The 22,947-nt window shown below is 34.8% G+C and overlaps 2 protein-coding genes across 4 annotated transcripts; both read right to left on the bottom strand.

Moving 5' to 3' along the window:
- Positions 1–5,839: 5,839 nt before the first annotated feature.
- LOC107921645 (uncharacterized) lies at positions 5,840–6,616 on the bottom strand. The gene has a single exon (XM_016851474.1). The coding sequence runs from the start codon at positions 6,614–6,616 to the stop codon at positions 5,840–5,842; it is 777 nt and encodes a 258-aa protein (XP_016706963.1).
- Positions 6,617–10,049: 3,433 nt separating this feature from the next.
- LOC107922510 (uncharacterized) lies at positions 10,050–19,089 on the bottom strand. 3 transcript variants are annotated; one of them, XM_016852585.2, is made up of 10 exons: positions 18,846–19,089; positions 18,268–18,377; positions 18,126–18,174; positions 17,969–18,031; positions 17,540–17,874; positions 16,750–16,947; positions 15,218–15,433; positions 12,521–12,736; positions 11,709–11,912; positions 10,050–11,140 (listed from the first exon to the last, which is right to left on the bottom strand). In XM_016852585.2, exons 3-10 carry the CDS (start codon positions 18,160–18,162, stop codon positions 10,202–10,204), a joined length of 2,208 nt encoding a protein of 735 aa, XP_016708074.1. In that variant the 5' UTR covers positions 18,163–18,174; positions 18,268–18,377; positions 18,846–19,089; the 3' UTR covers positions 10,050–10,201. The 3 variants fall into 3 exon arrangements, with proteins under 3 accessions (XP_016708074.1, XP_016708073.1, XP_016708075.1); XM_016852584.2 differs by lacking the exon at positions 18,268–18,377; XM_016852586.2 differs by lacking the exons at positions 18,268–18,377; positions 18,846–19,089 and having other exon boundaries at positions 17,958–18,031; positions 18,126–18,176.
- Positions 19,090–22,947: the final 3,858 nt, after the last annotated feature.

Below are 22,947 nucleotides of genomic sequence, written 5' to 3' on the forward strand. Positions count from 1 at the left end.
GAATTAAATAGTTCGATTTATTTGAGTTAATCAAGTTATTCGGATCAACTCGAATAAAAAATTAAGTTTTCGATTTAACTCGAATATGAATTACACAATTCGAGTTATCCGAAAATTTGAATAAGAAAAGGCAAAACTATGCCATTTTGATAAAACTTTACCTTTTTCTAAAGTCAAAAGTCAAAACCATTAAGTTAAAAGGGAAAACTATGTTGTTTTGATAAATGTTTACTCATTAAGTTAAAAGGCAAAACCATTATATTGTTTATGTAGTTAAACAATTTAATACTTCGTTTACTAGTTAAATAACCGATTCATGTAAACGCAACATTGAGTATAAATAATAGGATTCGTTAACTCAACTCGACTTGACTCAACATCTTTTGACTCGATTCAATCCGATTTGAAAAAAAATTTTAAATTAAGTTCAATTGCTAAAATAGGATTCATCAACTCGACTAACTCAAAATTTTTTGACTCGATTCAACTCGACTCGATCAAATACTCACCCCTAAATGGAACTTTTTTCACTAGAAGGCATGAGATAGTTTCAAAATAGTTTTTAAAGCCTTTTTCACAATATTGCTACTGCTAGAGCACATAAGGTATTTCAATAATAACAAAATTTAGAGATTATTATCTTTTTCTAATGGTCAAATCATTCTTTCAAATTATTACGCAATTCAAGAGTCAAAAGGATCTTTCGCGATTAGATATTCTATTTTTTTGGTAAGAAAAAAGAAACTTACAAAACTAAGTTACTGAATTGGAAAATAAATTACAAATATTCTTCTCTTTATCAGCTTTGTTGAGTGCTGAAACTGCTTCTGGGGGGTTTCAATTAGTTGAAGATCTTCCTTTTCTCCAAAGGCCAGTTTGGCTATAAGATTAGCACTTTCATTTTTCTCTCTGGGAATATAGCGTAGAGCCAACTGCTTTCTTGGGACAGGATACGATGTATCCTTCTAATTAGAGCAGAGTGTGAGGTTTCCAAGGTACTTCCGTGAATAGCTTTAACTACTTCCAAGCTGTCAGATTGAATTACCACCTTGGCATCGCCTCTTCGTTGGATGAGTTTTAAGCCGTCAATAATACGCCAAAGTTTCACATCAAGGATCGAGCAATTACCTGGGTACTTGTTATAACCTAGGATCCATTCTCCATTTTTTTCTCGCAGCACTCATCCTGCAGTTGCAGCCCCTAAGTCCACTCGAACGGCACCATCTGTGTTGAGGTAAGTCCACTCTCCTGCCAATAGTTCTCCATAAGTCATTTCGATTTCAACGTCCGTAGCCTATCTACTTACCAAGGAGAAATGCTTAGCCCAAGATGCCGAGGTTTTGATTATCTCATCTAGGTTCCATAATTTTCCTTGAAAAATGAAGAGGTTACGATTCTTCCATAGGCGCAAGCCAATAATCCAAAGAGGCACACCCAGTTAGCTTCTACACCATGGGAACTTGGGTTAACCTATAGATTAAGAGATAACCATTCGTCTAGAGTGTTAGAAAAAATTTTAAATTGTTAGGTTCCGGGGATTACCTGTTTCCAAACTTCTTTAGCCAATGTGTAGTCCCGGATGACGTATAAGATATCCTCTGATGAATGACCACAAATTGGACAAGATGGGTCCTCTGCTAAGCCACGCCTAGCTCTTTTCGCCTTAGTAAGGAGTCTTTGCTTAAGAACAGTCCAAAAGAAAAAATAAACTCTTTGCGGTCCTAGGAGTTTCCACGCTTTCTTCCATAATTCATCTTTGGGGCTCCAAGACTCCTCCTTCAACATTTTGAAATCACTTTTAATGGTGAAAGCTCCGGTTGAAGTATGACACCAAGATAGTCTGCTAGGTCATTTAAATAGATGTGGGGGTGGGATGCCCTTGGTATGACCAATGATCTCATCTGGTAACCAAGTCTGCAATAGGTCAAAGTTCCAATTGCCATCCTCTGTGGTCCTTTCTCTAGGTAAACTGTCGAGACTACTATTGACGAGAGCAGGGATATAGTTGATAAAGAGGCCAGCATTAGGGATCTAGGGGTCCTTCCAGCATTGGATTTTGTTCCCATTACCAACTGACCATATGATGTTTTCACACAAGAGGCCTCAGACTTTAGAGAGTGACTTCCAAAGAAATGAGCTTCGACTCCTCTTGATGCTGTCAGGTAAAGAACTATCCAACCCGTATTTTGATCTGATGACTCAAACCCATAGAGCCTATTCGTCAAAAACCACATTGTATCAAAGCTTCAATAGGAAGGATATGTTTTGGTCGCGTAGATGTCTCATACCCAACCCACCGCGGTCCTTCAGTTGGGATACAGAGTCCCAACCTACAAGTGACATCTTCATCATACCGTTTGTGGTGCCCCAGATGAATGTCCTCGCCAACATTTCAATTTCATCGCATATTTTCTTAGGAATCATCATGGATTGCATGAAATACAATGGGATGAAGAGGAGAACTGACTACGCTAAGGTAGCTCGACCAGCGATAGATAGTTGACGCTCGTTCCAACTTTGTAGCTTCATTCTAACTTTTTCCACCACAAAGTACATGGTGTTGTTTGTAACTCTTTGATGGAAGAGAGGAACTCCAAGATAATGTCCAAGATCGTGAACCTTTTGAAACCCAAGCATATTGCTAAGCATGGATGGCACAGACTCCTCAGCACCTTTAGAGAAGAAAATATTTATTTTCCTAAGATTGACCTTATGTCCTGAGAGCTCAAAAAAGTCATGGAGGATTTCCTTTAGTAATTTGACGTGATTTGCAGAATATGATAAGGTCGTCAACAAAGAAGATATGAGAAAAAGATAGCCCCGAGCGGGAAAGACGTATAGGATTCCAGATTCCTCTCAACAGTGCTAAGTTGATAGAGTGACCTAACCATTCCATGCAAAGGACAAACAGATATGGAGAGAGAGGGCATCCCTGTCCAATTCCCCTAATAGGTTTAATTTAGAGGTTGGGACACCATTCCATATAATCTGTATAGAAGAGTTAGAAATAGTAGATATTATAATGTTTCTGAGGTAGTCAGGGATACCTGCCGCCTGAAGAGAAGTATCAATGAAATATCATCGTACACGATCGTATGCATTCTCCAAGTCAATTTTGATAACCATCCCCTTCCTACTTTTGCTGCTCTTCATTGAGTGGATGACTTCTTAGGCGATGATAATGTTATTAGTGATATTTCTTCATGTAATAAATCTGACTTGTTGTTGCACAATAATTTTTGGGAAGATGTGCTTGAAACGGTTAGCAATAACCTTTATCACCAATTTGTAAAGGACAGTACATAAGCTTATGGGACGGAATTGAAAGAAATCCTCTGGGTTTTGGATTTTGGGTATAAGAACAATCAGCGTGTTATTTACCTCAGCATCAATATTACCTCCAGTGAAAACCTTTTTGACCCAATCACATACCGCTGTCCTAACAATATCCCATTGCTTCTGGAAGAAGAGGGCATAAAAACCACCACTGCCTGGCCCTTTAAGCAAAGCCATGTCAAAAAGAGTAATCTTGATCTTCTCATCTATAACCAATCTACTCAAAATGTTGAAGTCAGAGAAGTCGAGTTTAGGAAACTTGTGGGGGGCAGCCTCCTCATAGGGCCAGGGTCTGGTAAAAATTAGTAGCTTCCGTTTCAATAGCCTTTGGGTCAAAAATCCAGTCCCCAGTAGAGTTACGAATAGCGGTTATGCTGTTATTCTTTCTTTTCTGTAGGGCACGAGCGTGAAAGAATTTGGTGTTGCAGTCCCCTAAGTGAAGCCAATCACATCTAGCATTTTGCTTCCAAAGGATTTTCTCATGATGTAGCACATTCTCCAGCTCTTGCCTTAATTCCAATTCATGAGAGGCTAAGAGATTAGAACCCAAAATGTTCATCTTCTTCTGGACTGTAGAAAGTTTATGAATCAAATTTCTCTTGCGAGTAGTGATGTGGCCATAGACGGACTTATTGCAATCCTTTAAATCATCCGTGAGCAGGGCTAAAGACTCTGACATAAAACCTCTAAAATCCCACTGATCCTTGACAAATTTTCCAAAATCTGGATATTCAGTCCACCCTGCAAGAAATCGAAACGGTCTTCCTCTAGGCAAGGTAAACTCCGGCTTAAGATTTACGAGAATGGGTCTATGATCAGACTTAATCTTCGACAAATGAGTAATCAAGCTACTTGGGAAGTTTTTAAGCCAGGCTTTATTTCCTAAAGCACGATCCAACCTTTCAAACAGATTGCCCCGGTGCCATGTAAAAGGAGGACCTCTAACTCCCAAGTCGTGTAACTCAGTTAAATTCACAAAATCACCAAAATAGGGATATCTCTTCCCTAGCAAAAGGCCCCCTATTTTCTCAATAGAAGATAAGATTGTGTTGAAGTCACCGGTAATCACTCATGGAATATAACCCATAGGACTAGATAACCTCAGATTTCGCCAAAGATCTTGGCATTTTTTATAGTTAGGGCTACCATACACAAATGACACCATGAAAGATGATGAGTGAGAATTAGACCAAACCTAGGCTAGAATAAATTGCAAGTGATTATGGACCACCTCCACTTGAACTGAATCTTTACAACCAAGCCAAATGCCCCCGGTGTAACCAATAGCCTCCACACGATGTGAAAACTAAAATCCTAAATTTGTAATTATTTTATCCACTTTCGAGCCACTGACTCTCTTTTCAAGCAAACGGATACTTTCTGGTTTATACTCCATATTATATTCTCAAAAAATACGGGGAAATCTTGCATTGGCACAACCCTGATAATTCTATGAAAAAAATGAAATAGTCATGTAAAATTAACGAGGAGAACAAAATGCATACCGTTAATGTTGAGGCTCACTGGTGTCGCTAGGGTCGGATTCATCATACAATTCAGTGTCCTTTTCATTTGTCAACTTCGTTGAGATAAGATTCACCATTTCTTCCACTATGTCGGCTAGGGAAACTCGGGTGTTTATTGATGTTTTCAAACGACTACCCCTTCCTCGCATAGCAATATTGGATTTTTTACCTCCATGGGAAACACTAATTTTACCATAAATTTTCCGTTCTTTACTTCCTGAGCTATTAGTTCCTAAAGGTTCTAAGTGTCAACTTTTGGTGCGACCAATGGAATTCGGAATTTCCTTAAAAGTGACCACAGAGTGTTTTCCAGGGTCTAAAATACCTTCTGTTAATTGGACAACAACCTCTTTCGGGTATTCAGAACCAGGTTTAAAAAGCACTGTGGTGTTGTCTAATTTGGGCTTGTTTGCATGTCTAGAGCTTCCACTTGGGCCAGCTAGCAAATCGGCCTGTTCGTTAGGGACTTGGACTGATGCCCCTGAACCCATAGGCTCCAAATGTGACATGAATTTGTCTTTTGGTGACCTGCCATTTGTTTGACTTTTGCTTTTGGAGTTTTTTTCCTTGTCATTCGAGATAGTAAGTTTTGGGATAAGGCATAAAACGGTTGTTATTTAGCACCGAATGGGAAGCTGATTCAGGCTCTAACGAAAGTGTTTGATTTTTCTTTCCTTTTTTGGCTTTCGGGTAACCGCTGGCTTCCTGCAAGGGGTTAGGCAAAAAGGTTGTAGGTTCCTGCAGGCTATCTTCAGGGTTCAGTATGGAAAGGCAGCAAATCGTTGTGATGATGAGGCGCCTTTAGCTTGGTTCGCCGGACGGCCATCGTTTCTAACAACTGTCGACTACTTTTTGTTACGGTGATTCAGCACTTGTATCCAAGGGCCATAAAAGTCTTGGTCCTTGGTGTTGAGGTCCGACTCCCCCACCCTACTCGTTAGAGTTTGCGCTGTTGTTTCTTCCATGGCAATGATCGGCTAATTCACTGTTTGTTCCTTTGGGCCCTGACTGCAGTTTTCCTTGATGTGGCTTACCTTACCACAGGTGTAGTAGATGGACGGGAGGCTTTCGTAAACTATTGTTTGTTTCTTCCTGTCAACACCGATGAATGGCACAAGGGGTTTAGAGATATCCACCACCACGGCTACTCTAGCAAACTTGCCCCTTGTCCCATCGATGGTATTGTAGTCAACCTTGACTACGTTGCCAATGACAGAAGCCAATGCTCTCACTAGTCCCTTTGTGTAATAGAAATAATGGAGCCCTGGTAACCTTATCCACGCAATGATCTTGGATGGGTAGTTCTCCTCTGTAAAGAAATACCGATTCCATGGTTGCACCACCAGGTAGTGCCCGTACACCATCCAAGGGACGCCCATGATAACTCTGTTATAGTCGTTCTGGCTAGCAAGTTTTACTAGAAAGTAGTTATTGTCCAGGTCAACTATTTTGTAGTCGCCTGTTAGTTCCCAAAGGCTTTTGATTTTGTTGGCTAATGCTCTGTATCCGATTGGTCTGCCTAGCATTCGTACTATCACCATTTGCTTGTTATGCTCATCGATCAAATAGTGGACTCTTGTCGAGAAGCACACCTGGGGATAGGGTCCATCCATGGATATTGAGACATCATCGTCAAGGAGTGTAACCTCCTCTTCTTCGTTCAAAGGCATGCGCATGCCCACCCTTGGGATTGTACTACTGTTGTCTAAAAGTATTTCTTTAAAGAAGGGCTTGTTTGGTGCTGGTTCTAGCATCACCAGATCATCACCATCTGTTAAGGCGGTGTCTTTGTTTTTTATTTTCTTAGTCGCCCTTAGCAGCTCCGTCGGGATTAAATCGCCGGAGCATTCGTTGCTGTTGATAGCATCTGAGGGTTCGTTGTTGTTCACGTTTTATCTCTCTATACTTCAAAAATTTTTGCTTCTATTGCATATTCCTCTTTCTTTTATCTAGATATTCCATTTTTGATCCTTCATATAAATGATGTTGGACAAAAACAATGGTTTTTGCTTTGTCTATATAAAAAGTCAAATTCCTTTATACTCATAAATCATATATGGCTTTATTAGAAATAATCTAGTAGGCAATGTAGCTATCATATCAATGATATATGTTATGAAATATATACATATTTAAGCAAAAATATTCAAGTTGTTGATACTTTAATATTATTCAAAGTCTAAAAAAACATACCATGAAATATATAAAACATAAATTCATACTTAAATATGAAAAAAAAAAGAGTATCATTTTTAACTTTTTTTCATTTAGAATATTAAAAATCTCAAAATCTTTCATTCATGCATAGAAAATCGCATGTCTTAGGATTGTTGCTTCAATAAGGACATTGTACATCTAGATTACTTTTTCTCCAATGAAATATTGAATGCTATCGAACAAGATCGTGTTGATAACGTGTTATGAAATAATAATAATGCAAAGAACACAAGAATAATAGATGAGAATAATTGGGATTTCTATTGAATTTCTCTTCTTTTTCATCATCATTACAATTAGTATACTCCTATATATATATAGGGAGATTAGACTTCTAATTTTCTAATACATCAATAGGAAATGAAAGGTGAAGAGTTAAGGAAGTTGAAAGGTTGATTATAATAAGCATCTACTTAATAATATTCATAACATCAATTTAATTTTACAAATAAAAATTTTGAATTTTATATTTATTATTTAAATCCATTTTATTTTAAAAAATACAAGGATGTGAATTCAAATATGGGAATCAATTATCACCTTACTTCTTAAAACTTTGATTTTAAAATCTCTTTAATCTTACTAAATTTGAATATTTAGCATATCGATTACACAAAAAAAGATATAATTAATTTATATTTTTGGGCTTCACCTATGTCCATTCATAGCTCTTGGTAGGACCATGACACCTTCTTTTTGTGTAAGAGCCCCACTATTGGCATTGGGCCAGACTCTATCTAAAGTCAAGTTGTGTTTATTGAAAAATTATAAAACTCATTTTCGACCCAACAAATTTTCTTTTGTTTTTTCTTTTAAATGGTTGCTTTTGACAATTTTGTGTTGTTTTTATCCTTTTTGTCTCTTATGTAATGTTTCAAAAGCAACCTTGGAACCAGCATATCCTCAAAGCTAGAGAAGATGAGATTATGAGTTTGGTCGATTTCGTCGCTAAATTTAATATAAAGATTGTACACGTGAAATTTGTTCTAAATTTGTATTCATGTCTTATATCCCCGCCTTTGCCATTACTTCTTGTCGCCGTCTCCGGTCAAGAAGGGTGCTAATCGCTCCCCTCCTCCCTTTCTCCTTTTACAATTTTTTTTTATATCGGATTGTATTAATCAATTTAACTGGTTAAATCAAAAACTGATGGATGCATTAATTCGAAAAAAATATTAAATTGAATTTTGAGTAAATTTAAAAATCGCAATCGATTGAACTAGTAAAAAAATTGTAAATCCCTTATAATATATTTTAAACTTTTGGCCCAAATAAAAAGCTAACATAAAAAATGCAACAAAAAATAAAACAAAGCCTAAATGAATTTATCGAAATCTAAGTTAGTATATTCCTATCATTCATCAGTAATTAGAGTGAAAAAATTTAAGCTAGATGAGTGGTATTGTTATGGAGAATATTTAATTAATGTTTATGTCATTATTGTTATTTTATTTATGTTTATAATTTTTTTAGTTTTTTTTTATCTTTTATTTTTTAAACGGTTCAACCAACAGTCTAATTAATTGAATTGATTAAACCTAGATTTTTCCTCCATCAATCACCATGAGATCACTTCCTAACATCCACCTAACATAAGTGAGAGTTCAAATTGCTCAAATCTTTGGTTGGAGATCCCAAACTATTGAAAGAGGGAGAAAGCTCTAGCGCCTTTGAGAGCTTTATGCCAACAATCCTCATGGTCGTAGGGCAGTCGGTCAACATACAGCCTCATCGACCATCAACTAATTTTTCGGCTTGAAGAGGCTTAGTTCTTTCGAATAATAAAATTATTGTTTCATATTTAGAGATGCTTCTATTGCCACAACGATAAGAATTTAGATAAAAAAAAATTCGTATCAATGATCTTCTCCATGGTTGGTTGGCAGAAGTAACGTGCATGAGTCTCTCCTTGCTCCAACTTTATTGACGAGAAGACCTGAATCAAGCAATGGCTACTTGTTCTTTTCTTCATAGAGTGTTAGGTTAGCTTTGTCTTGTACGAAACTGAGTTACTCGACTACTTCTCCCACTATGTAAATTTGGGTTTGAATTCTTTATAGTATTGGATGTTAGTCCTTGTAACCCTTGCTTTATAAAATGAAATGTCTAATAAAAAAATAGTAACAATAGTCTTGATGAAGTTTTTAGATTCTATATTTAAAATAAAAAATATAAAGAAAGAAATAATATTTGGCGTATTACCGATGCATAAGTTTCACACATTGTTGGTGAACAATATGTCATCTCATCATTGAATAAAAAAATAGATATTAAAAACTCTAATTAAACATTTAAATATTAAATATAATTATTACATTTTTCTCTTTCTCGGATATTAAAATATTATTTTTTTATATCAACTTTTTTGTTTTTAATAATTAAATTTAAGTAAAAACATTTGTTTTTATTAACAAACCGTAATTGGAACGCAAAGCATGCCAAACATTTGGACATTTGAAATTTAGCTCTTAATCCTTTTGTAGATATTTTCTTTCAATTAATTTTGAAGTTAAAATTAAATTATTTTCTTTTCCATTTTTTAAATAATTTGAATTTCCTATTCATCTTTCTCCAACAGTGTCGAATGTCTTTTTCCTTAATGTAGACCGTATCAGTGTCTTATGCTGTTCCTGCCACAGTTAATAAAGACACATACACATACACATACACACACACATACACATACATGCACACACATACGCGTGCACGCACAAACACACACAGACAGACTCATACACACATTGTATGACATACAGACGCACCCACATACACATGCATACATTTTGCACGAGTCATAGAATCGGATACGAACGAGCATTCTCTTATTGTGTGATCCCTAAATCAAGAGTAAAGATCTGCGTTATCCAATACTCAAGTTGTGAGTATTGGATACCCAAATGGGTTGTCTTTAGAAGGTTATAAAGACTTATATTCAAATATGGGTTAGATGCGGGTATCCAACATAGCTACTTCTAGGAAAATGAAGAGACTTAACATATTTTACCTTTGGGATTCATACAATGATGCAAATTCAGACATATATGCCAATGCAACAAGCATGAGAAGAAGAACAAAACATGTGGGAAACTACTAACCTGTACAAAAAGCAATTCATATATTCATTAGCAACTTAATCCATTTTCCAATCGTTTGACCAGATCTTCTTTCTTCATTGTCGAGTATTTCTTTAACTTCTGCGATTTCGCAATGGCCCTCAAATCACGCAACTTCATTTTCATCAAGCTATTTGCATCCAAAGGCCGGGGTACCACACCCTTTGCACCGAGATCATCAACCAAAGCCCCTGATTCAGCAAATTCCGTCTTCACAATGTTGCTCTTATTTAGGTCCCCATGCAACTTTGAGATGTTCATTTGAACAGATGACGCTCTGAACTCCACAACAATTGGCACACTAGAAAGCTTTTTACATTTCTTCTGTGGCAATGGCATTGTATTCTGGCTAGCATCCAGCATCAAGCTTGTCTCCTCAGCTTCGCATTGGCTATGCTGAACAGTTTTCTTAATGATTTTCCCGGTCAACGAATAGTTCAAACTACAGTTGTTAGCATTCTTCCATGTCCTCTTGCCTTTTGGAAAAGGAGATGAGTTAGAAAGATTTTCCATCGAATTTAAACCAGATTCTTCAGCATCAGCGGCAGTTGATTCCATATTTGGCTTTACAGTCTTTACCTTCCCTCTTTGTAGCCTCATGTACAAGTTTGTAACAAGTTTGCCATCACTAGAAACAACTTCAGACATCGGAACTTCCTCCATTTGTGATTTTTCCTCCATAAGTTGGATGGTTTTATCCTCTCCATTTTCGTCCTGCAGTTCTACAAGCGAGGTCAAGGCAGAATGCTCATTGTCACTTGGAGAAGCTTCTTTCGGCATCACATCTTGTAAGGTGTCGTTTCTTTTCTCTTCTCCCTTCAATAATGAATTTGAATGCTGATTCTTGTCCATTGAAGCTACCTTACTCTCTTTGATCCTTTGTTTGCGTGCAGATTTCACGGCGAAGTCGCATAGCTTTTGATCCATGTCAAATTTCAGACTTTCTACCTGTCCAAAATCACCTTAAACTAGAATCAAAATAATTTTCCTTCCTATTGAGACTAGATGGATTTCTCAAAGTATCACGACTAATATTTTTAACCACAGCATTAGTGGCAGACCAGTCCAACGGCCCAGTAGGCCTGGCCTGCCCCGGCCCAGACCTGGACAAGGAAAATGTGACCTCGAGCCAGCCCGGCTTACTATTTATTAGTTTTAATTTATATAAATATTAATAAACAATATTTTTAAATCTTTTACTATTAAATGAATAATGAATTTGAGCTTCCAGGCTGAGCCAAAAACAGTTCCAGGCAAAGAAAATAAAAAGAAAAATTCAGGCCACAGCCCGGGCCTATGGACAGACCTAATTTGCAGAGAAGCTGCTTGCAGAAATCAACATTATACGCTTATTGAGAAGCAGTAGTTTAAGTTAGATTCAAACAAATGACTCAAAATGCTAACTCAAATACTCTAATGAAAACAACAGCTTGCCCAAGCCATAGATTTATTTCCCCCTAAGATTGACAATTATATAAATACAACAATTCCATTAGAGGGGAAGAGTTTATTGTACCTTATCTGCTTTCTGAATATTTCCTTCATGTTCAGGATTCAAACATGAATTTAAAAAATTACTAGTATCTTGTCCTTGCACTTCGCATCCATTAATTTTCACGTCATGCTTGCCAAGCGTTTTCATCTCATTGGAGTCGCCAGTCATCTGTTTATGAGCAATCAAGCCCAAATCGTTGGCAATAATATCTGCAGTCTGCTCTTCCTGAAATGAGAACCAGTAAGGACAGACCACAAAAGCCCCCACAAGAGAGCTAAAAACAGAATCAACCACTCTCACACCTTGACACAACATGTGAAGCATCCAATCTAAAACATATTGACAATATGTGGAGAGGCCCCACTTGAACAGAAGACCACAAGAAACCCACAACTTCGTAGATGTAGGATAATTTCACTTAAACACTCCCTCTCACATATAACATAATAAGGGCTTTCACATGGATAACCTCACATGGGATTAGGTATGAACAACTAAACACATTCAGAAACTCACACCATCTTAAGTATTCAACCCAAAGCAAACCGGTAGCAGGTGTAGAGACCTAACTTGAATATGAGACCACGGTCAACAAGCTACTAGTTCAAGTGGCAAATGACTGGTTGAAATCCAGTCCAAAGTTGGCACCAAGTTCAAGGTCCAAATCTGGACAACCCTTTCCCCTCCTAGAAACTGGCCGATACACACACACGCACATACATATATATGGCCACAGACCAAACTTCGTTAATGTGAGATAACATCACTTAACAAAGATATCCAAAGATGGAGCACAATTTTGGTTCTAACATGAATTTGATAGCTTGCCATACCTTCACTTTCTTTGTAAGATCCCCTGTCATCCCCATTGAATTTGATGATGAATCTAGGATTAACATATCTGCAGCAGATATAGAAGTGTGCTTTGTTGCTTCCTCACTCAAAATTTTCAAACTAGAAGAACTTGTTTTTTTCTTCTTTTTGAGGCGGCCAGCTGAATGTTTTGAAGCATCCAGATCTGAGTCATTCACACACTGGGCAGCTACATCCTGTTGAAGAGAAGCAAACGCAATTTAATTTACTTGCAACACCAGAGAAGGGCAATAATTCAACACAGTAAATGATTATATACTTAATATGCGTAGAAAGCAAGAGTATATTGATGTGACGACATGCATAAAGTTGAAGGGCAGAAAGCTGCAAAAGAGCGTTTGCTTACAAATTCTCTGGGTTCTTTTTAGGCCAAATACAAATTCTCTAGCAAATGCTTATATACTTAATAAAATAAAGGCAAGCCAATTTTTTATCAAAACCCTAAAAGGAGATTCGGTCTCTCTCTGATGAGTCCTAAGGTTGCAGGCTCCCTTTGATGAGCTTGAGTGATTTTCCCGTTGCCCATGGCTTGATCCCAAACTCAAGGTCATAACAATTTGGAATCAGAGCCAACAATCCTCAGCAATGGTTGGCAGAGTGGTGAGTAGAAACACTAAAGGAACTCAAGCATATGCAAACAAAGATAAAACAAATGCTTGCTCATAAATTGCAGCATTTTATGAAATTATCGCTGAAACCAAAACCGAAGTGTTCGATCAAATGCATGAAGGAATGGATAAAATGATTGCTGGTAGACAGGTCAGTAACTCTGGTAGATACGAAAGTAGACCCTCAAAGCAAACAAAAGCAAACCATGGCAGTCTCTACCAATCTCTCTTCCCTATCCTATGCACTGAACCCTCTTAAACCCGTCTTGACAATTAACATGAAACAACCAACTTCACTTCCTTGTCTTATTTATTAACCCCTTCTAAACTCTTACCTAACAACTCACCATCCTTTTCTTTAAACCCAATGCACCTTCACCTCTATATCTGAAAAGTTTATTGGGTCTACTAAACTTGATGGTTTACCTAGGAAAATGAATACCAGAGATGATAGAGACTAGAAGTATAAATGAGACACTGGTGCTTGTAAGTTACTCGAGTTCAACTCGAAAAAAACTCGAACTCGATAATTATCGAGTTGAGCTCGAGCAGCTCAAGCTATCGATCAAGCTGAATTCAAGCTTAATAATACTTAGCTTGAATAGCTCGCAAGCCTTATCAAGCTTTTTATTTTTTAATATATATTTTGAATATTTTTATATTATTAAATTACATTATTACCCTTAATATATATTATTAACCCTAAGCTTAATAATCGAGCCAAGCTCAAGCTCGAGCTCAAATACGTATGAGCTTAATCGGGCACAAGTTCAAGCTTGAGTACAAAAATTAATCAACCAGCTGAATCAAGCTCAAGCTCAATTAGCTCAAATTATATCTCGAGCCAAGCTCCTTAAAAGTAGATGTTCAATTGAGCTCGAGCCAAGTATCGAGCTTCGAATTTCGATTTGAGCTTAAGCTTGACAATATTTGGGCTCGGCTTGGCTCGATTTCACCCTTAATAGAGACTCAACAGTTAGCCATTTTATTGATACAAATGAGCAGCTTTTATTACAAAAGGCATGCTTGGGTTTTGGGAGTTGCTAAAAAAGATAGCTCAGTTATTTTTAAAATTGTTACTGCCGGTGAGAAATTTGAACAGGTTTATTTAATGGTGCTGACAAATTGTTAGTACAGGGTTTCAACTATTAGTAGTAGGAAGGAATAATAATGAGGCAATGGTTGTTTTATCTAATACGATGGCCTTTGATTTGACAGTAATGATAACCAATGGATGTGTGAGCACCGACAACTGTCGATCACTCTTTTGGAAGGTGCCTTTCACCAAGTTTATCTTGATTCCGAGCTTGAGGATAAGCTCTTTCTCCAGGAGAGGAGTATTGTTGTGGATGCTTAGAAGTTGTTAGCTAGGACTCTTAGGAGAAGTTGCTAGGTAGGACTCCTAGAGTAAAATAAGTTGTTTAGGACTCTGACAATATAAGTTGTGTTCGGAATGACTTTATTTAGTTTGATATACTTCCTTTGATTATTATAACTTCGAAAGGCAAGTCGAATCTTTATCAAAATACTAAAGGAGATCTGGATCTCACTCTAACAAGTCCTAAAGTTTCATACTCCCTTCGATGAGCTTGAATAATTTTCGTATCCTTTGCCCGTGGTTAAAAAAATCCCAAACACTTGGCCCTAACATCTTATCTTTTAGTATAGACATACTCAAACAGCCCATTTATTATCTACATTTATAAGTCATGCAAAATTAAATATGGGCTGAAAGTATGTTAAATAATTTGTTGAACTGAACTAGTTATAAGTGAATTAATATTAACTGAAAGTATTTTTTACATCAAGCAGAAGGCTTATAAAACCATGAAAAGTACTTTTGAAGGTTTTGAAGGTTCAAGTGCATTAACATTTTTCATTTTAATTACTAGACAGTGTAAAAGATTACTTGCGGTTGAAACTTGCTAGAGAGTATGTGTACCAACACTGTCAATCAAATTATTTCAACAAAGATTTCCCCTTTCAATCAGAACTTAATAAATGATATTGAACTTGATTGTTTAGCCAAAAAGAGAGTGAGAGAAATACCTTAACCTTAGTCCTGTATGGATTATTCTTTCTCTTCTGAGCAGACTTGAGAGAAAAATGCCGGACCACATTTTTATCCTTAAGAGCACAACCACTTTCTTTGAGCTTCTTGGTAGTTTCTAAATCAAGTAAAGTTATAATGCTCTTCTCATCAAATTGACCAGCTGCTGGCAGCAGGAAATGTGGCATCAGATCTTTAACATCGGCATTGGCTAGCTGCTAATGAATGATACATTAGGACAGCAAGAGAAGGAAGTAAAGCAGGAAGAATATTTCCAAGGTACAGCTAGTACACAAAGAAATCAAGATGCAGCTGCCAAACATAGTTTATATGGAAATTAAGCATCCATGTAAACCCACAAGGAATTTAAGGCTAAAATCTTTATTCTCATCTCCTTTTCCTGTTTCATATTATATTCTTTACCATATAGGTATGCACTTCATATTTGAAGGGTCAAAGGTTGTGGGTCATTAAATTGTACCAAAGACAGATAAGAATAGAGAAAGCATCAAGATATAACTCCATGCAAGAACATACACATGCTCAGCTATGATCAACTAATCGGCTGTTATATTGTACCAAAAATTGAGATAAGAAGAGAGCATAGTATGAGACACATTGCATGCATGGTCATAAACATGCTTGGAAGATTATATTTTTGAAACTTGGAAAGGAAAAAAAAAAGAAGAAAGAGAGGCCTTTACCACCTAAAATGACTTTGACCATCTATATTGTTACAACCTATCTGCAACGTAAATCTGCATCCATAGGTGCCAAGACTGAAGTAGTTTTGTTTTCCCTTTAAACAAAGAAAAATAGGCACTATATCATTTTTTTTCAGATTTCTACACCCTGGAGTCCACTTCTTTTAGTATCTGAGACTTGAGGGACACATCAAGCATAAACACTATGCATAACACCAAGTTGTTCCATGATTTTGATTTCCTAGATATATTAAGGTTGGATACATATTTACCATTTCAGCCACAAGTACAAGCATGAAACAGTCTATGAATCTCCAAAAGTGTTGGAAACTAGAATCAAACATGCAGGTCCATACACAATATTCGACATGATAAAAGCTACAAGTATTTGGAGGTCAACAATATCACCCACAAAACTCATACTTAGAGCCAGAAAAATGTTAATACAAATCAATAATAGCTTATAATATCAAATAGTGAGCACCAACTCTCTTAAAAGTGTTTGTATGAAGAATTCAAACAAATAAATCAACATTGGGGCCATGACAGATCCCACATCTACCACCCAGTTAGAAAAGACAGAGACAGACAAATGTGAAACATTCAAAGAGACACAAAGGAAGATGCAAAGTAGGAAGATATGGCAAGTTGTCATATTAATATAACAATTACCCTTAATACAGCCCTTAGTGACTGTACTGCAATAATATACCTGCAATGACAGCCCAAAAGTTGGAGTTCTCTACTTGTATTTATATGTAGAGTAGATGAGTATTTGGTCATGGACATGTTAAAGCACAAAAGGATAAAGCTTCATCTAACTTAACTGTTTCTGAACTATTTGCCTTCTTCACTTCAAGCTCCATAGATCGATTTGATGAAGTAAAATTTTCTTTGGGAGTAACATTGGGTCCATTGTTTTCCTCCTTTGCAATGAAACATGAATCTGATGAGTTCAATTTTTGGTTCTTATACAGGGCAGCAGACTGCTCTAGAGAACTAGACCTTGAATCTGGGACAACATCCTGAGATTGCTCATTCATGAAAGGAAAATCGTCTTAGTTCAGGAAATAATGCATAAAATAAGCAAATATAAGAAGGAAAACTTAATAAACAAATGGTAGGAAGGTACATGAATTACAAAAACAAAACCAATATGCCAACTGCAAGAGGAGTTGACCATGCTTATCAAGTTCTACATGCAAAAGCACTCCAAATAAATAAAACATCAATCAATATTCCACCTCTATCTCAGTCAATTTATGGTTCTCCATTCTCTTTCCATCCAGAATGACAAAGGCTAGAAGAAAAATCTAACATCACTACAACTTTGTGACATCTAGACAGTACTAAATGTCTAAACCTAAACTCAGAACAAACACAACAAAATGCATGTACCAGAAATAAATTGAAGCATCCCGTCAAGCTAATGTAAAACCGAGAAACAAAAACCATATACAGTACACAAATTTGGTTGAAATTGCAGAGTTAAGAGACACAATTTGTAAAACTCAACGTGAGGTCACATTCTTCTGGTATTATCCCTTTAAATTTCTGGGTTGAATAAAATTCATGTCAAGTTAGTAAAAGAATATGAAAAATATTCAAAAGTCAAACCTGCTCATGTTTCTCATTGCAGAAACTTTTGAGCAGAGCCTTCATTATTTCATGCAACTTCTCAACAGGTTCAGTATGCATCAATAAATAAACCTCAATGTCATTCTCATCCTTGTTCCTCAACTTCCTTATTGAGATATCAAGGCAGTTGATCTTAGCTCTCAAAGCATTACAGCAAATGTCATGCCATTCTTCATGTTCAGCCCAGACCAATTCACTTTGGAGCAACACCAAATCTTTTTCTAGTTCATCGATTTCAGTATCTGCTTTTGCAATCAATATCCTCAACACTTGAATACAAGATTTCTCATTCAAGGCATTTTCTTCAATCATATCTGTAGAAAAACAACACATTGCATAACTATGGTAATTAAAAAAGACAAGAAAATATCCACCAAAAGTACAACAAAAATAGGACCATTATTATACCGATGCCATAACCAAAGTATAAGTCATACTGCCATTCTGTTTGTATGAAAGAGCTGTTTTCTTCTGCAGATTACAGACAGTTAGTCAAACCACACAAAAAAAAACAATGATCAAAATAAGAACGCATGCATGTGCTAATTTGAGAAAAATAAATCACCTTCAGTGAATGATGTCCCCCAGAGTTCGAAAGCCATAAATGATAGGTCCTGCAATACAAACAATGAGACATTATGATTCTTGCTAAACACAAGAAAGCACAATAATGATTCATTACACAATAAAAATTAAAGGGTCATTACAACTATTAAGTATCCTTGTTTTACTTTACTGTTTTCCTTTATCAATAATGGCGGTCAAGGAGCCTTTACCAGGTCCTTAAATTGTCACCAACAAATTCAAGATTCATTTTCTGGTAACAATCACGATAATCCAACATGAAAAAAAGAAAAAGGTTAAAATCAACGCAAAGTAAACATGATTAAAAGGTATCATCAAGAACGTTAACATAACAAATTTATCCATATATACATTAATATATAACTTATAATAAACAACACGAAATTATTAACTAATAGTAAAACTTGAAAAAAGGAACTCAGTTTTAACGGCCTAAACTAGCTTGTAATCAAGCACTTACACGTAAACTGCGTTCATTCAAATAGGTAAATTAACGACTAAGAAACATCAACACTCAAATTAAAACACTTGCTTTTTTTCCCATTTTCATCAAACGAAAAAAATTTGAAAAAGAAATTCAAGGCTGAAACAACAGTAGAATACTAAATGCCATACAAAACAAAGAATCGACAAAAAGTAGAAAAGGAAACAGAAACGTAGCATTTTTTTTCCTTCTATTTTCTCGAAGGCCAAACCGTACCTCGGCTCAAACAACGAATCAAATGAGGAGATCCTTACAATGGATAACCGGCCATTTTATATAATTTCGAGATCTCAAAAACAAAAACAAATTATATAGAGAGAAAGTGAAGCACTTGTAGTGAGAGAGTGAGCTTAGTGAGCAAAACGTTTTTTTTTTTTTCTGAGTGCGCGTGTTAGTGAAGGAGAAAAATACTGAGAGTGAAAGCGACGAACGTTTATCATTTTTTTTTTCGGCTGACTCCCGGATGGGGGACTAAGGTGGAAATATGACATTTTATAAGGGTAAATTTGGAATATAAAATACAAATGGCAATGAAACGCCATCTGTGTCAGGTCACACGTAGGACGCGTAGGAAGTTTTGGGCCCACCCAAAAGATTCCCCCTCTCACCAATTTAGCCCTATTTCGCACAATTGGCTGCCTGTGGACCGTCGATTCGTTGACTTTCATTAAAGCGCATCGGACGGTAAAGAAACGCATCGATTTCCGTGGGGTCCACACGTTTTACATTTACGGTGCTCAGATACTGCCGTTCCTACGCTGTAACCGTCATTTTCCTTTTCTTTAATCTTTGTTTTTTTAGCCGTCTTTCTGGTTATTGCAAAATAGACCGATGCGATTTTGCGTTGAAAAATTTTGACTCCGTAAATTTGTTTTAAAATTTAACCTATGCTAAAAGTTTATATACTTTTTTGGAATTTAAAATTACATACATCATTGAAAAATATATAAACAAAAACAAAATTTTCAACATAATTTAATCCAAAATTTTAATTATTTATCATTTAGAAAATTACTTTACAACATTTGGTATGAATCCTGCAAAACTTGTATCAACATATTTGCTACACTCAACACTAATGTAATAAAACATTACAAAATTACCCTTATTAAATAAAAGATAGGATTCATGTATTTTAAATTATTAACAAATATTTGAATTAATCCAAAAGGTATAATTTACTCAAATTTTGGTCGAATCTATTACATGAATACATTTAAAAATTAACTTGTATATTAATTTAAGTTTGTGAAGATGTAAAATTTGTAATGTGTTCCTCCTCACATTATAAGCATAAATTCAAGTGTATTCATATATTGTGTATATGGCTTTAAATTATTTTGATAATAAAATTATACTTTTCTACCCCTTTTTTTTTCTATAGGTGTGCTTGGAAGGAAAGATGGAAAAATTAAAACAATTATTGGATAGATTTGGAAAATAAAAAGAAAAAAAATGAAACTTTTGATAAATACATAATTCCTTTATTTTTTTTCTCCTCCCATTATTTCAAATTGGAATATTGGTTTTTATACATTAGGATGAAAAATTATTATCTCTCATATTTTCTTTCATCTCACTTTTTTCCCCTACCAAATACAATTAAAATTTATTTAGGGTCTGTTTGATTGCCAGTAAAATATTTTCCGTAAAATGATTTCGGGAAAATGTTCTACTTTTCTGTAAAATGATTTACTGGAAAATATTTTCTGGTGTTTGATTGAATCTGTGTAAAATATTTTCGGCTGTTTGGCAGATTTCCTGGAAATATTTTTCGAAAAAATTGTTTTTACATATATTGATATATATTAATAAATTTTTATATTTTAAATTATTTTTACATATATTGTAATGATTTATTTATAATAATACTCAATTATTAAGCTACAATATTAATCGTTATAAATTGAAAAAAATTAATATCAAATAAATTATTTGTAATTGTGTTAAAAAAACAAGTATTGAATAATTAAAAAAACAAGTTATTGGAAAATCGATAAACAGAAGCAATTTTCTACCGAATATGAAGGAAGGAATGAAGGAGGCGATAGAGAGGAGAGCACAGAAAATGTCTTACGGAAATTGAAAGGGTAAGACATTTTCCCTAAAATGTAACCTATTTTTCCTTGTTTTGGAGTTCATTTTCCAAATGGAAAATGTTTTCCGCCAATCAAATGCTGGAAAAGTTGGAAATGATTTTCCGGAAAATCAATTCCATCAATCAAATAGACCCTTAATTTTTACTTTTTTACTCACTCCTTTCATCTCTTCATTTTTCCATTCAACTAATCATACCCTTAATGTTGAAAAGATTAATGACTTGTTTGAAAATCCATTGAAAAATTTTTAAGCACACTTAACAATCCATAATAAAAAAAATAGAATTATTTCAACGCAAAAGTGTGGAAAATGATAAATAGATAATAAACTACTTATCACTTAATGTAGATTTTTTCCATTTTTTATTTTATTTTATTTCTTTTAACATTGCCCTTTAAATATTTTACCTTTAAATTTTTAAAATTTACATTCATCAAGCAAACTAATTATATTCCATACGTAATTTTGAGTAATTTATCAAAAAAATCTTATAACTTAATTCAATACTTAATTTTTCGTTAATTTTTTAGTTCATCTTAAAAAAATTATATTTAAATAAATTATCTCTTAGTCTTTGCACTTTAATTTTGAGACGCTGAATCTTTATATTTTTCAATTTAAAAATCTCAATTCTCTGTTTAATTTTGCTGCTGCAGCGTTGTTGACAAGTCAATTATAAAACAGGTAATATTACTTAGCTAACTCTTAACATTTTAAATAGTTTTAGTCAATTTAGTCATTACTCTTTAAAAACAAAAAAAAATTCTAAAAAAAAATTTTAAAAAGTTTCATGTTTAAAAAAACCTAAAAATTATTTCTTTTAAAATTTTCCAAAAAAAAATCAAAACTCTTTAAAAATCAAAACATGAGAAATCATTTTAAAAAATAAAAATTATTAAAATATAAGAAAGCCATTTAAAAAAAAAAGTGTTATTTACCAATTGAATAGTAATAAAGTATTTCCAAATTTTGAAATATTTATTCCATCCATGTTAAATCATATTTGAGCAGGTAATTTTAATTCAATTCAAATAAATTATATATAAATTTATTTATATTTAAATTTATTTATAAAATATTAGTGTAAAAATAAACTTCAAATCCGTATATATTAAATTTAAGCATACTAAATATTTTTTATTTCAAAATACACTATAAAATTTTTGAATAGTTAATGATTCAATTAACAATAATTAAGGGTTGTTGATTTGGTTTATTCAAAGTTTTTTTTCATTGTATTTATCACAGTATATTTTATTTTGTTGCATACTTTGTTTTTTAAATAATTTTTCATTTAAAAAAAGATGGGTGAAAGTTCTCTCTTGGCAACTAGCCTTAATAGGCATGGGTCTCCCCCATTAACAGTGGTCAATAGAGGGATTGAGAAGGTCAAGAGTAAGGAAGGAAGCTCAATCTTGCCAGTGAATAAGGAAGTTCTTGATAGGAGACAACAATCTCTTTCCTTCCGATGCAAGTTGCTAGAGAATATGGTAGAGGATAATGAGATGGTTTTGGGGCTCAATGACATCTTTGAGTTAAGGGAGAATGATGTTATGGTCTCTCGAGGTGGGCTAGGCTCGAAGATTGTCTTATCAGAACGAGTCCATGAGATGATAGACAAAAGCATGGCTAGCACGATCATTGTCTAGTTACTTGGAAAATCTATTAACTTCAAAGCACTTCAGGGTGAACTTCAAAATCTATGGCAGCCAATGGGAGAATTCAAGTTGATTGACTTGTATAATGAGTACTTTCTAGTCAAGTTTACCTTAGCGAAGGACTATAATTAAGCATTGACTAAAGGACTATGGTTGATCTATGGACATTATCTAATGGTCTTATGAGAAGGGTCTTATGAGAAGGATCGCTTGTTAGGTGACATTGTGCGAATTGACTATAATACAAATACTGCAAAGATAGGTAAATTTACACACCTAGCAATGGTTGTTAATCTTACCAAACCATTTTTGCCATGCATTAGGATTGATGGGTTTTCTTAGATTATCGAATATGAAAGAATGTCGACCATCTGTTATTCTTATGGTCACTATGGCCATAGTAAAGTGTTGGGAAAATCCTAGTTTGAAAATGATTTCTTGCACAATGAAAAATTAAAATTTTAAAAACTAACACGGTTTGTGATATTTATAGCAATAAACCTTAACCGAATTCATACATATGCTTTTACTTAGAGGACATTCGTTGTTCCCGACTTTCA

Source organism: Gossypium hirsutum, chromosome D01 (genome assembly GCF_007990345.1).
Source record: "Gossypium hirsutum isolate 1008001.06 chromosome D01, Gossypium_hirsutum_v2.1, whole genome shotgun sequence".
Lineage (NCBI taxonomy): Eukaryota > Viridiplantae > Streptophyta > Magnoliopsida > Malvales > Malvaceae > Gossypium > Gossypium hirsutum.